This window comes from Bicyclus anynana, chromosome 3 (genome assembly GCF_947172395.1).
Source record: "Bicyclus anynana chromosome 3, ilBicAnyn1.1, whole genome shotgun sequence".
Taxonomy (NCBI): Eukaryota; Metazoa; Arthropoda; class Insecta; order Lepidoptera; family Nymphalidae; genus Bicyclus; species Bicyclus anynana.
Genome location: NC_069085.1, coordinates 6,137,606 through 6,153,070, shown reverse-complemented (window position 1 = coordinate 6,153,070; position 15,465 = coordinate 6,137,606). Strand labels below are relative to the sequence as shown.

The window sequence follows — 15,465 nt, the reverse complement described above, 5'->3', positions numbered from 1 at the left end:
AAAGCTGAAGAGTTTGTTTGTTTGATTGATCGCGCTAATTTCAGGAACTACTGGTCCGATTTGAAAAATTAATTCAGTGTTAGATAGCCCATTTATTGAGGAAGGCTATAGGCTATATATTATCCCCGAATTCCTTTAGGAACGGGAACCACGACGGTGAAACCGCACGACGTCAGCGAGTTAAATATAATATTAACTACCAGTACAATGAATGGTTTCGTGGCAGCAGGTAGTTATTAAATACAGGTCCCCCGTTTCGCTGTCGTAGTTTTCATTAAACATAACCTATGTTACTCGACGATAAAGTGGCTTTCCAACGGTGAAAGAATTTCCAAAATCAGTCCATTCGTTTCGAAGCCTATTCATAACATACATGTATAAACAATGAATAAAGAGTGTTCGCTACACACATTAATTACTAAGTATAAGTTAGTGTGCACACAGGTGTACTATTGCAGCAATTAATACCCATCCCGATCACGGCACGTTAGTATAAGGTTTAATTATTTCCCCTGCACCCGTAGCTTTGTTCAATGGGATACAACCCCCGGTAGCGTGTCTCGTCTCGTCACTGCGTGAATATTGGACTAAGTGTCAACTGTAGGTAGTTATCGATAAAGGGGTGGCTCCACCCAGCGCGATAAAATGAATCACGTTTGAGAGTAGCACAAACAGATGCAGTGCTTTTTTACAAAGCTACGAAACGTGCTGTTTCCTTTTTTAACACGTTCGCTGCGGCACTGATATTTCTGTACTTAAATCTGGTGCGGTACGAGGTCCATCGACCTCGTAACACTCGAAGACACTAGACGTACGAGGTCAATTGACCTCGTACCGCGGCGAACGTGTTAATCGACTTCAAAAAAAGGAGGAGGTTCTCAATTCGAGTGTATGTTTTTTTTTTGAGTTAATGCAATTTACTGTTTAAGGAATCAGAGAACAGTAGCTAACTATAGTAAAGACTGAGAAGGAATTATTAAATACTTGCTATATGTTGACAGAACAAGCAGATAGTCTAGGTACTTGCTGGACTATTCATTAACTCGGTTGCTTTGAGAAAACGGATCGGACGAGTCTCCTCTCAGAATGAGAGGAGACTTAGGCCTTACTCCACCACACTGGCCAAATGCGCATTGGCAAACTTTACACACGAAGAGAATAAAGAAAATTCCAAGGTATGCAGGTTTCCTCACGATGATTTTCCTTAGCTAAGAAATCATATCTCGACATCTATTTATATAGAGTATTCTAATGAATAGATACAACCGAACAAAAGGCCATGCCTTTTGTTCGGTTGTCGCCCGCTCCTATACACGAGTGTTAAGTTCAGTCCAACTCAGACTCTCGTCGCAACTAATTAGCAAGCTGGAAACTTCAAGTAGCTCCAGCATCAATGTGTATTACAAGAGAAAATTCTTCATTGAATTACGTGGAGTGTGCAGTGCAAAGTGTAATAAGTATTTGTGTGGGGTGGCGCGAGGGCGGCGGTCGAGCAGATCAAGGGCGCGCGGGGGCGGGAGGGGGGCGAGCGGGCGCCGCGGGGCACGGGCGGGGGGGGAGGCTGCGCGGGAGAGCGCGCAGATCAATATCTCGCGTTACCGGGGCGACGCCGCGCCAGACCGAGTGCCTCCCGTACTATGCCACCCTCGCCACCCTCGCCACCCCCGCCACCCCCCAGCCCACTACTCGCTTATTTAATACATGCCGTATCTGGGATGCGAGCTTTTTCATGTTAAATGACAGGGCAGCGTTTATGCTTTAATTCCGAGTCACCGCGCCCGTAACGTAATAGCCGCCAGACTAGCAATTTATGAAGGCTGCTGGTGGAATAACAGACCCCACAGCTGTCATGACATTGACCCCATACCACAGAATAGATAGTATCCGGCCGTACTACGAACGCTTGCGTAAGTACCTAATCGTTTTCGGATAACACTTGCCTCAGGTACTTATTCAATTTATAAAACTGGCCAAATTTACCCTTAATCCCATGTGCCGGTATTAGATTAGCACTGATTTCGCACTCAAAAATGTAGCCCAAAAGAGCAAGATAGTCAAAAAAAAAGATATTTCAATAATTAAATTACTTTATTATTAGTACAATTAAAAAACTTAAAACTATTAACGTTATAAATAAAAATAATTTAAAGAACAAAGCAAACACGATTTCAGTGCGTTATTATTTCGTTCTTTCGATCGATAAAATTAATTAACTTTAAAAGTGACATAATTTAATGATAATATAACTTAATAAATAATAATAATATGAACAACTCAAAGCTACTACGTTAACGTTAGGTACCTGGTAGCGAGGAAGCCATTTGTTGAGTCGTCCTTTGTTCGCAAGGAAAGGAAGCTGCTACAACAAAGACAAAACAAAATTCATGTTAATTAAGTCGACCCCGAGGAGAAAACGTAATTAGTACTTTGGTGGGCGACACAATATCGTTGCGGCGTTTTCTTTTTATTAGGGTTCCGTTATCAATATTTATTTTATACTCAACACTTTTTAGGTACCCTGCTAACTATGCCATTTAGAGTAGGGAACTTCCCCATGCAATTATTGACCCATCCAATGAGTGACCATAGTTAGCGACCAAATCTCGGATCCGTAAGATACCAACAGGGTAAAACTGCCAAATTGGCCGTGGCACTCATTGGATGGGACAACAAAAAATTATTCACGTTGTAATTTTTTTTTAAGTAGCCCTGGCTGGTGCAAGATGGGAGCTCCTTTGAGCCGTGGGCCCATAGCGTTTTGCCAACCCTGCCGCCCTTTAGTTATGCCACTGCCTACTTCGGACTAGTAGTTAGTGATAGGCAGACTTTCGTGATCGTAAAAAGGAAGGAACCGAAGGATTGCCAAGAAAGAAGTGTTTAGTGGATTGGAGACATGATGTTTTTAAAGTCATATTGAAACCCCATAATTATATTTAAAGCGAATCACGATACTACATGAGGTTTTAAAAATATGATATGTCCAATTTGGCAGTTTTACCCTGTTGGTATCTTTGACGACATCTTTGCGTCTAAAATTTCTCAGTGCTGGATGCTGGCGGCTCGAGACCGTTGTGATTGGAGGTCCACGCGAGAGACCTATGTCCAGATGTGGATGTCTATCGGCTGATGGTCAAATTTAAATGACCCTGTTGGTAGTTACGCAAATATATGCAGAACACTGCCTCACGTAAAGCGCTTCTGACATACAGTTATCTAAGTTTTTTAACACTATAATAATATCTACCGATAATAATATAAATTCGGACATGCTTAAATTATTTAATAATGTTTGTGATACATTATTTAAGAATGTTTGTGAAAAAGCTTTACAACGTTGCGTAGAAGGCAAAGCGAAACCAGTTGAATTTAGGTAAACTTAATGTAACAGAAATTGAACATGAAACATGCTTAGTTAGCTTTTAAAACTAAAAGCGCTCAGTTTAATATTAAAATTATATTACATCTCGTTCCATATTCCACAAGCGTTTTATGTTCGAAGCAAACAAATCTCTCGTCGCATTTAAATGAATGCAAATCTGGTACATAAATTCGTTATACATGTTTCATGTGTAATTTTTCAAACATGTATATTTTTGAAGAGCACTATTTACTTTTATTTTACTGCACAAACTATACTTGTAACTGAAAATTATGTACGGCATTTGGGTGATCTCCAGAGATGATTTGGCAAGAAATCTTCAGGTCTCTGAACTAATTAGTTACATTATTACTGACTGTAGGGGTGATAATTATGATGTACCCAGATTATTAACCAATCAGGGTTTCTACATCTTTACTGTGCGTATAATGACAGAGGCACTAAACTGCTTAAGTACGCGTCCAAGAGATATCGTCATAGCGGTGCAAATCTGTAGGATGTCAAGAGTGCGCGTACGATAAGTTTGCGCGTGGCCCAAATCGGAACTAATCAAAAGTGCCATCATCTTGTCGTCTATTTCTATCTATCTCTTGGCGGGTAAAAGAGATCACTACCGTTGGCAACATAATTGCGCCGCCAGTCGCGCAGAGACTTATCTTGCGAGCACTCTAACAGTCCTATGGTAAACTCTCACCGATGAAATCATGTATCATCAACTCAGAAGGGCAGCTGCGTCAGTAGGGCTACGCCCCGCATGATCCAGTGGTCGGGGGGCTGCGCGGTGGGCAGGCGCATGAACAGGATGTAGTTGGTGGAGTGGCCCGTGGTGGAGAGCACGCCGCGCCGGTCGCCCGTCTTGTACAGCGGACAGTTGTAGAACACGTCCGTGGGGATGTCCTCGCGCTTCAGCGGTATCAGCCATACCTACATGGTAAACCGTTTTTTTATAATAATTGAAGGAAAATTATTTCGACAGCCTACATGGCGCAGCGGTATGCGCAGCGGACACAAGACAGAAGTCCTGGCTACCCGGCTGGGCTGGTTGAGGTTTTCTTAATTGGTCCAGGTCTGGCTGGTGGGAGGCTTCGACCGTGACTAGTTACCACTCTATCGACAAGCGATTTAGCGTTCCGGTACAATGTTGTGGAGAAACCGAAAGGGGTGTGGATTTTCATCCTCCTAACAAGATCGCCCGCTTCCATCTAAGATTGCATCATCACTTACTATCAGGCTATCAGGTGAGATAATATTCAAGGGTTATATCAAAGCAACAATTCCTACAATGCGCCATGCTGCTCTAAAAGCGTTTACGTTTTATTTGACTTTATAATTCAAGGCAGGCCTGATACTTCTGAAAATCACAATTTTTCATAATTTTCTGAATTAAGAGGGATGGAACCTTAGTTCTCAACAATAAAGGCAATGTTTACACTAAAGCAAAAGTTCGTCATGTTTTAGTTTCATACAGCCTCGTATTAAAGAGTGTTATTGGTTATTTTATCTACAAGTATATTGGGTATCTACTGCCCAAACAGGTTGGCTCAAAGACCTACTAACCGGTGGGAAGTCGTCGTAGAGCACTTTGGGGAGGGACTCGTCGACGACGTAAGCAGACATGTTCCAGCGCGCGCCCTCCATGAACAAGCCGTAGATGTACACGCCCTCGTCCGGTGGCGTCTCCAGCGTAAACGTCCGCTGCACCTGGGTATAAAGCACGGAACCATTTCAGGGACTAGTTTATTCAATCAACAGCGTATTTTTAAATGCCCTTCGCTGTGTGCAAGCCACATATCTAATATATATAAAAGGGAGGTGGCGTTTGCGGGTTTAAGGTGACCAGGATTCTACCTAGCTTTGCTGTGCCCTCACACGAAAGGCCTGCGCCGTAGGCTTCGTAGTGGAAAGCGAGCTGGTCGATGGGTATCTTGTACTTGCGCGCGTAGCTCTGCTGCGCCGCGGTGAGGAACGCCTGCGGGAAGTGTTCTAACCTCGTAGTGGAAGGCGAGCTGGTCGATGGGTATCTTGTACTTGCGCGCGTAGCTCTGCTGCACCGCGGTGAGGAACGCCTGCGGGAAGTGTTCTAACCTCGTAGTGGAAGGCGAGCTGGTCGATGGGTATCTTGTACTTGCGCGCGTAGCTCTGCTGCACCGCGGTGAGGAACGCCTGCGGGAAGTGTTCTAACCTCGTAGTGGAAGGCGAGCTGGTCGATGGGTATCTTGTACTTGCGCGCGTAGCTCTGCTGCGCCGCGGTGAGGAACGCCTGCGGGAAGTAGAAGCCCGACAGCCAGAACACCACAGGTGGCCCGTTCTGATGCCAATGCTGTTCACAACGGAGCATATATTTTAGTGTCCAGTTTCTAGAAGGTATTTTCTGGTACCTAAACAGTAACACTCTAACGATGATTCTCTCTCCCAAAGATGGCGAACTAGTTGTCTTAATTCATCCGTGTGATATTTAATAACAAATGAAAGGGGATGAACACATAAAGGTTCTTTTAGTTTTAAATGTATTTATACATATGTTATGTTCTTTTATACTTATTAAAGAACATTAATGGTTACACTAAAACGATGTGGCAGAAGGAAGTCGGTTGAATAAATAGTACGTAACTGTTTGATCTGAATCATTCAAATTTCAGTTCATCTTTTAATCGTTAGTATCTGTACCTTAACGGTTAAAAGAATGAAAATAAAATATTACACCATATCAGCGATCATTATTAAAATATTTGGTGTTTCAAATAGTTTTCAATGGCTTCAGTAGTATTATAGTACTTACCTGCAGAAACTCGAGTCTTGCCAGCAGATCGTTGATGTAGGCGGCCAGAGGCTTCAGCGACGGGTAACTCTTGCCCGCCCACAGCGCAGGGATGCGTCCGCGGACCATACTCGTCAACACTTCCTCCGTTACATCCGTGAGAACACTTACGCCTGCCAAAATATTCTTAACTAGCAGAACTTCGCGGTTTCACCCGCTTAGTTCCCATTCCCGTGAAAATACGGAGATAAAATATGACCTATGTTCGCCATCAATCCATATTCGGCTGATGAGCTCGAGTCTCCTGTCAGAATGAGAGGGATTAATCCATCCACCACGCTGGTCCAATGCGGATTGGCAGACTTCACACACGCAGAGAATTAAGATAATTCTCTGGTATGCAGGTTTCCTCACAATGTTTTCCTTCACCGTGTGAAACACGTGATATTTAATTTCTTAAAATGCACACAACTGAAAAGTTGGAGGTGCATGCTCCGGACCGGATTCGAACCCACACCCTCCGAAATATAGTATAGATTTATTATTTTGTGCCTCCCAACAGCTTTAGTACGTAAATTTTACTTCTCGTTTTTATAAGCGCTTACTTCAGAATATCTGAGGTGTAGGTTGGAGCGCACTTGCCTAAAAAATTATAATTTACTCTTGCCTTGAAAGTACACAAACCATATGTGGCAGGAATTGATGATGCCAGAACAGTTTTCCACACTTTATCCTGATTGTATTACTGCTAAAAACATAGAAGCGAAACGTTTCGTGTCAGTCACAGAGTAACCAGATTGAGTCTTTACAAGTAACGTGTGAAGTCGGTGCAACCCATGAAAAAAAAACAAACGTCTTCTGACAACAGCATATACCTACAAACTTTTTATATGATTTGTATTTCAAAATTTAACACTAACAACAATAACGTAAATTAATACAATAATCAGTAATTACCAATACAAGAATACTCCAATTATTTTCTTTACTTTTTATGAACAGTTTTTAAAATGTTTAAAAACTTAAGACGCCATTTTTGACTTAAGACGGCCGTGTGGCGCAGTGGGTGACCCTGCTTTCTGCATCCACGGACGTGGGTTCGATTCCCACAACTGGAAAATATTTGTGTGATGAACATGGGTTTTTTCCAGTGTCTGTGTGTATTTACACATTATATAAGTATTTATATGTAGTATATAAATGTATATGAATATTATAATATCAACTATCTTAGTACCCATAGCACAAGCGGCTCTGTATGCTTACTTCGGGGCTAGATAGTGATGTGTATTGTTTAAGTATATTTATATTTATTTATTTATTTATTTTATTTATTCTTGAATATTATCGAAAATTACTTATGCGACGGTTCATGTCGTACTGACTCGAGAATGTATTACTTTTTGAATTTTGTATTTGAAACAGCTACGACACCGTCGACAGTTGACTGGATATTAAACATCATAATATGAATGCCAATGCCAATGTTGTAGCTTTTCGCTGTTCTGTGCCTGATAATATTTGCCTGATTTGATCATTGTATGGTGATAGAGGGACTGTGGAGAGAGAGAGGGATTGTGAAGTTTCAAAGCACTCTGTAAAAAGAATCCGGTACCGAAAATTTAGAACAGATATTTCGTACTCATATAATTCTATCAATAATTAATTAAATGATACTTAACGCTTCATTCGATAACTCAATGAAATTAAAGAAAGTTATGTAGTGCGCGAGATTACGAAAATATTTTTTCCGACATCTCAAACACAATCATTTCCAATAACAAAGTGTCGGCAACACGTGACGCGTTCAAATTTACGATTGGGCAATCTCGGAGACGTCAAGCTAAAATATAAAGCTATTTCGTCATTGAAAGCTTTTGACGTTTAACAAAATACATTCGGAGAGCTTGAAAGTTGGAAAATACTAAATATAGGTAGGTAGGTACGTGAAGACTCTAGTATTATAAAAAACCGGCCAAGTGCGTCGGGTCACGCGCAGTGTAGGGTTTCGTAGATTGGTACTTTAAATATATATGATGCACAAAAATACAGATAGCGATACAAGGGGATAGACGAGAAAAAAATCATCATCATAATCAATTATCTAAAAAAAACTTTTCAAGATTTTATTTTACGACTTTGTTTACATTTATAATGTACTCATGCAAAATAAAAGCTTTCAAGTAGTAATAGTCTCATTTATTTATTTATTGATATACTAACAATGTCAACAAGGAACATTAATAATTTATAGGTACATAAGAAAAATCTAAAATGCTACACAAAGCCATCTTTAATCACTTAAAGGTATATACAGCATCGTTGTCCGGATAAAAGTTAAAAATTAAGTTACTCTAAGAACTAAAGACTCTCTGAAGAAAACTGCAGTCAGACAGACGTAGACGGATATGGCGAAACAGTAATGATGATGATGATGATGATGATGATGATGATGATGATAATACGATTCTTTCAAATCAAATCAAATCAAATCAAAATTTGTTTATTGCGAATTCAGGTTACAGTCAGATCTTATTGAAATAAACACCAAATTCCGCCTTACAGCTTGCAATATCATTATAAAAAACATTATTATTTACAATAATCAATTCACACACTTATTTGTACAGTGATTAACTAATTAGTAGGTACATTGAATATTTTAAAGAATAATTCTAATGATGCCTTTACGTCAATATAATGTCAGTTTATGTCAAAGATAAGTAAAATGATAAATTGCAAAAAAAAAAAAAAAATTAGTCATTAATATGGTGTATTTGTATAGTATTAATATAGTCTTGAAATCGATTGAAATTGGTTTATTCATCAAGGTACTCTTTGATGGAGTAGTATACTTTGTTTATTAAAAAATTCTTTAATTGTTTCTTAAACCTTGCCAAGTTGGAATTATTTTTTATATTAAATGTCAGCTTATTGTAAATATTTATTGATTGGCAAAATACACTTTTCCGAAACTGTGCTGATTTTGCAGCTTGTCCACACAACCTTAGAGGACGTCTTTTATTATTCAAGTTTTTGAAAAGTTATAGGTTAGCATGTACAAATACTGCTGTTTCAAAGATATACAGAGAAGGAAATGTCAAGATTTGTAACTCTTGAAAATGGGGTTTACAACTATCTGTCCAGTGTAGATTCCTTATTGCTCTGATGCATCTTTTCTGAGCTTTAAAAACTCTTTCTCTGTCGACTGAATTACCCCAGAACATTATTCCGTATCTCAGAGTTGATTCGACATATCCAAAATAAGCAATACGCAGTGTTTCAATATTAGCTGATTTGTTTAACTTATACAGCGCGTAGGAAAATTTAAACAATTTCTTACATATATTGTCAACCTGTGTTTTCCAACTAAGATGCCTATCAACAATTATTCCTAAAAACTTAGTCTCACCTGTTTCGCTAACTTGCATACCCTTATGATTGATATTATTTGTTGATATTCCAAATCGATCCCAATTAAAATTCATAATTTTAGTCTTCTCCAAATTAATACTTAAATTATTTTTTACAAGCCAATCAATTACTTGATCTAAGGATGTATTTATATCATCCTCATAAGATAATGTATTATGACGTTCATATAATATTGTACAATCGTCTGCAAAAAGGACCATAGGTTGAGCTATTACTGAAGGGAGGTCATTAATATATATAATAAATAACAATGGGCCTAGAATGCTCCCTTGTGGCACACCATACTTAACACAACGGGATGTTGAGTTATAAGATATCTCTGTTAAGTTATTAGGACATATTCTACTAATTTCAGTAATTTGAGATCTATCAGTGAGATAAGACGTCAAGAGATCTAACACAGTTCCTCGGACACCATATCTATATAATTTATGTAACAAGATATTATGATCCACAAAATCGAAAGCTTTTGTCATATCCATGTACAATGCCGCTATAGGTATTTTTCTATCTATACAAGTCATGACTTTGTTAAGGAGTTCATAAATTGCCATGTTTATTGACTTCTTTTTCCTAAACCCTTTTTGCTCATTCACTAGGATAGCATTTTCTTCGAGGTATTTATAAAGTCGATTATATATTACTTTTTCAAAAACTTTCGCAAATATCGTAATTAAAGCAATGGGTCGATAGCTACTAACATCACTTCTGTTATTTTTTTTAAATAGTGGTTTAATAATTGTGAGTTTTAAGGCCTTCGGAAATTAACCGTCCTGGATACATATGTTTATAATATGACATATAACCTCAGAGATATATAGTGATGACGCCTTTACCACTTTTGTTGTTATTCCGTCATAACCTGCCACTAGGCCCTCAGATAAAAAGCCTACTGAACGCCAGAACAAACGGCGGTACGACTTGCCTGATGAAATGGTAGGTAACTATATTTACAGTAAAAGCCAACCTCCAAAACATACCTAAATCAATGAAGAAACTATAAAACTTTTAATTGGTCCGAGCTAAAAGTTGAACTCAGAGAACTATTTGTATTTAGGATAGTTATTTTAGATGGAATTTGTGCAACTTACCCTGGACAGCGCCAATGACAGCCCTAGAGCTCGTGCGCACCACGCTGACAAGTCGTTCGTATCTCGCGGCCTCCTGTATGACCACTATCGACATGGGCGTCATGTCGGCTGGCTTGATATCCCCTTCGTGGGACGGTCCTCGGAGGATCTTGGCAGGAAGCCGCGCCAGGACATCTTCAGCGATGGCCATGGCCTGTTGTTCTGGAGTCGCGCCTGTACCTCCAGTCGCCATTGTGTCCTATTGTTTGGGTAATGGAGTATCTTATATTCATTCTTGAATGTGATAATCATCACACTATCACACTAATCACACTTCACACTAATATTATAAAGGCGAAAGTTTGTGTGTAAGTGTGTAAGTATGTTTGTTCCTCTTTTACGTTGCGGCTACTGAAGCGATTTGGCTGAAATTTGGAATGGAAATAGATTTTACTCTGGATTAACACATAGGCTACTTGTCATCCCGGAAAATCTATGGTTCCCGCGGGATTTGTGAAAAACTGAATTCCACGCGGACGAAGTCGCGGGCGTCCTCTAGTTTTAACATAAAAATGGAATCGATTTCAAAGACATATGTATTTCAGTTATTTTGATTTTAACACAAAATTACCAATATAAATGCGACCAACCTGGAAATTTCAAAATTGGCGAAGTTATGAGGTAACAACCATTAAAAAAAACATACGCGTCGACATGAGAACCTCCTCCTTTTTTGAAGTCGGTTAAAAATTAGATTAAAACAAAGAGCTAAATTGTGGGTGTTTGTACTATAACATTAAATATTAAATGTATTACAAACAATACATTTTAATAAATAAACGTGAAACAAAACACATGTGGAATTAATTCAGTTAAATGAGCGTAACACAAAACCTTTTAGCTGTCCATAAACCAGATGGCTAAAATAACAATGAAATATTTGTATCAAAAAATTAACGCATTTTCTGGTCGCAGAACAAACAAATCAAAAGGATTGACAATTTTATTGATAAGATAAGAAGGTTATGAATTCATAAGCATTTTGTTAAAATGCTTGTTCTCCAGAATTTCCACGGTAGTCCATGACTAATTATTCTTCTTCCTTCTATAAAAAAGTTCTAATAAACAATTTGCTATCATTTCGATAGTTTTGTCTCACAAAATTAACACATTAGCACAGTGATATTCAACGCTTTCAAAGAATTGGTGCTACCCGTGCAAAGCCAGGGCTGATAGCTAGTGCAAAATAAACAAAAACCCATCAAAAGTATAAATTAATGTCGAAAACAATCCGGGCTTCCGAACTGTTAAAAGCGTAAATAATTTCCAGGGATTTATTATTTCATACACTCAATATGACGAATTATGTTTATTCATGCAAAAGTAAAGCTTCATTGAATACGAATTAAATAATTGTTGTATTGTGAAAAAATTATTCAGTACTCACCAAATATTGTTTGAGACGATCCTTTTAGGAATAATACAACAGAAAATGATTACTAAATTGTACAAACAACGTGAAAGATAATGAACTTATTCATAAAGTTTTACTCACCGTGCGATCCTTCAGTCCGACAAAGATGGATGAATGAAACAGAAAAAGATGATTTCATTACAAAAGGAAATACTTTAGAACAACTTACACCTACATTATTGTTGATACAATCTATTTGTTCTCTACTTCATCATAGACAAGACTAAATGCAAACTAAATGTTACAAATTACCAATAATCAAAATTGTACCGACCAACAATAAGAATCTTCTTCTTCTTAAGGAGGATTTACATTTGTCTGAGGTGTCGTGTCGTAACGCATCAGAACAGAATCGGTATCATACATTATGTTCTGATGCGTCCCAACACGACACGTCAGACAAATATAAACCCGGCTTTAGGAGACTTCTGTCACATTACCTAATGTGAAATAGTTAGTGAAAAACAAAGTATTTTGATAACACTATGAAAGCTTAGATAACTTCTTTCAAATACTTAATGGATGTTATATATCTTTTAGATCATGTTATAGTGATTACCTGAGTAAGAACTGCAGTGTTCAGAAGTTCTTCAGCTTCTCTGAAATGCTTGGTGATGTCAGCGTTGGGGTGAAAACCGAACACGCTGGGCGGGGTCGCCACGGGGAGAGACCGTGAAAATAGAATGAAATCCGCGTGCTCGCGTAGATTTGGAACATAGTACGTGCCTATAAATAAATTAATTTACGTATAAATAAAAAAATATCGACTCACAAATGAACTAACTAGAAAGGCTATGTGATTAGTTTGTGTACCGTAGTGGGTGGGAGAGAATAACCAGCTATAATTTGCTTAAAAATCTCACTAGAAATACCCAAAACTGCTCTGATCTTACCAAAGTAGAATGCCCATCCTCGACCCAGGCCTACCCTTACCGCCCGCCAAGTTACTTATATCGAAAAAAATCTTGATAATTCTACTTTAATACTTTATCGAAAAAAGTTTCCTACAACGTTTTACGACATTTTCAATTCATCTTTAATTTGTCCACATGTGAGGCAAGCTAAGTAAGAGATACTAAACAGCCTGAGTATTGCGATATTTTTTGAAGACTTAAGGTTCGTTTGCTCGTTTTCTTGTTTGTTAAGCGTGTTGGTAACAGAAAAAAATAATACAAAAAAAAAATAAAACAGCTTCAAATGTTACTTCATCAATTTGGCACAACGGCTAACATTTTGCCCTAAAAGAGTGATAAAAAAAAAGAATTTTTCTTCAAGAAACATACAATATATGGGCATGGTGGGCATTCTCCTTTGGCTAGGCAGTGAGACAGCACAATCTTATAAGGGGAGTGAGTGCTAATTGACTTTAATGGAATTTCTTAACCCTACACCCGTTGGTCACAAGTCCAAGGCTCTGCTCGGAGTTTATCTCTCGGCCACACCATGAAGCCACACGGTGAATGGAATCCATGGAATGCTAAGTTATTAGTCTCCTTTCAATGACCATTTGCTACTTTTTGTCAAACTCCAATAATAATTTGTAAATGTTCTAGGCTCTCGATTCTGACTTACCAGTAGGGTCGAGTGGATACTTGTCCTCATCAATGGCGCGAGGGTTGTAGAACTTATAGAGTATGGTGTTGAGGCAGCGACGGTCCCAGTCGTCGGTGACTCGACCTCCGTAGTTGCACTCGCCGGTCAGATAGCGGAGGGCCACAAATTGTACGTCCTATGTGGTCAAATTAATTACTGTCAATAGCATTCTGATCTGCATTAACCAGTGACGGATTTACAAATTTGCCGCCAGTAGATTATTGAATTTTTGCAGCCCCTACTGAACTCCAAAATTCGATAGGTATCCTAATTCGTAATCAATATAATTACCTTAAATTGTGTAAATAAAATGGTAAGCTTTAATATTTTAGTAAGACGGTACAGGACGTACAGGACTAATGCTTTATTTCTGTAAAGAGAAAGTTTTTTTGGGTCAAATTTGCCTCCCTCTAAAATCTGCCGACCTAGGCTCCAGCCTACTTAGCCTACTAGTAAATCCAGCACTGGCACTAACGATTGACGTCTAAACTCGTAAATATTGCATAACGGGATTAGTTTTTGACAGGCTCACTGGAAACGTAAGCGATCCATTTAAGAGGTAGGTTAGAGTAGGGTTCACTAGCTATCAAATTGCATTAGGTTATATGGGGGCAAAAATGTACCGATTTCGAAAAAAGAATCTTTTCTCTTTTTTTTAAGAAATGTGGGTTACTCTACTTCAAAGTAGATTATACAATCAAACTTACGTATTCAGAACTTGTTTTTGGTGTTTTTAGGTTAGTAACAACCTATTACATAATAATAATAAAAATAAAATACTACTAATATTGTATTGTTTTTAAACTTAAAGGGTAGGGGCGGAGTGGGGGTAGTGCAGGAGTAGGGTAAGGTAATGTAGGGTAGTGATAGGGAAGAAGTGCACATAATTCAAAGCGAAGCTTGACCGGGTCCGGTAGTAGCTAACATATGTTTTCTGTGGTAGCTATATAAATAGCGACGTAAAAAATAGGTTCACTACCAAATGTCTTACTTCGTATTCATTAAGGAACATGTAAAGCTGCGTCACACTGATCCGCAGGTCGGTCTCGTTGAACTCGTACCGAATGTTCCACCCGAGCGGACCGAACTGCCGCCGCTCCTGGACTACGGCGTGGAAGAAGCACAGAGAGAAGAGCAGCTTCTTGAATATCTCAGACTGCTTGTTGCCTTCGAACCACTCCATGTCGTTTATGGGGTCGCTTTGGTAAGAGCGTGCTATGTTCGCTCTTAGACCTGGTTAAACAAAATAAGACTACACTGAGAATTAATTCTAGACCGTCCTACTTAAAATACAACATAAAAATATAGTAAAACGCTATTACCGCATGTTTTATACAAGCTCCTAATGTAACACAGTGTTGCTTCGAAACGACACAGCAAGTTGCACCATTAATAAGTACACGGTATCTATTTTACGTACGCTGCACCAGTATGGTAATAAAAAGTAATTTGCAAGCTTTTTACGTAAGTATTATTTCTCTAAGTGTAGATTTCAAAGCCAAAAGTGTTTTTTATATTGGGCGCCAGCTTGTTTTGTCTATAAAAGCCTAGACAGATATTTTTAGTTAGGTTATTGATTATTTTAAACTTACCCTGAGGAGGCTCGTTTGTCATTTTAACTCCGTTTTGTAAAACATAAACTGGGAAATGGTCCGCCGGGTAAGAAGTTAACCACAACCTAAAGTCAGGATGTGTAGAGTCAGGTGTGAGACTCTCGCAAATCTGAGGAAGATTACACAAAATATACACTTCAGTA

At 38.6% G+C, this 15,465-nt stretch overlaps 1 protein-coding gene across 1 annotated transcript in view; it reads right to left on the bottom strand.

Annotated features, from left to right (window-relative positions):
• Positions 1 to 2,103: 2,103 nt before the first annotated feature.
• LOC112054044 (dynein axonemal heavy chain 7) overlaps positions 2,104 to 15,465 on the bottom strand; it is a 48,919-nt gene continuing 35,557 nt past the window's right edge. The window contains exons 65-76 of the mRNA XM_052891300.1: positions 15,302 to 15,431; positions 14,701 to 14,942; positions 13,689 to 13,845; positions 12,676 to 12,842; positions 12,198 to 12,206; positions 12,090 to 12,110; positions 10,664 to 10,901; positions 6,159 to 6,310; positions 5,562 to 5,699; positions 4,937 to 5,080; positions 4,074 to 4,303; positions 2,104 to 2,359 (exon numbers count right to left, since the gene is read on the bottom strand). Coding sequence (XP_052747260.1) covers positions 4,097 to 4,303; positions 4,937 to 5,080; positions 5,562 to 5,699; positions 6,159 to 6,310; positions 10,664 to 10,901; positions 12,090 to 12,110; positions 12,198 to 12,206; positions 12,676 to 12,842; positions 13,689 to 13,845; positions 14,701 to 14,942; positions 15,302 to 15,431 — 1,605 coding nt within the window. The 3' untranslated portion in view covers positions 2,104 to 2,359; positions 4,074 to 4,096. The remainder of the gene's footprint in view (positions 2,360 to 4,073; positions 4,304 to 4,936; positions 5,081 to 5,561; positions 5,700 to 6,158; positions 6,311 to 10,663; positions 10,902 to 12,089; positions 12,111 to 12,197; positions 12,207 to 12,675; positions 12,843 to 13,688; positions 13,846 to 14,700; positions 14,943 to 15,301; positions 15,432 to 15,465) is intronic.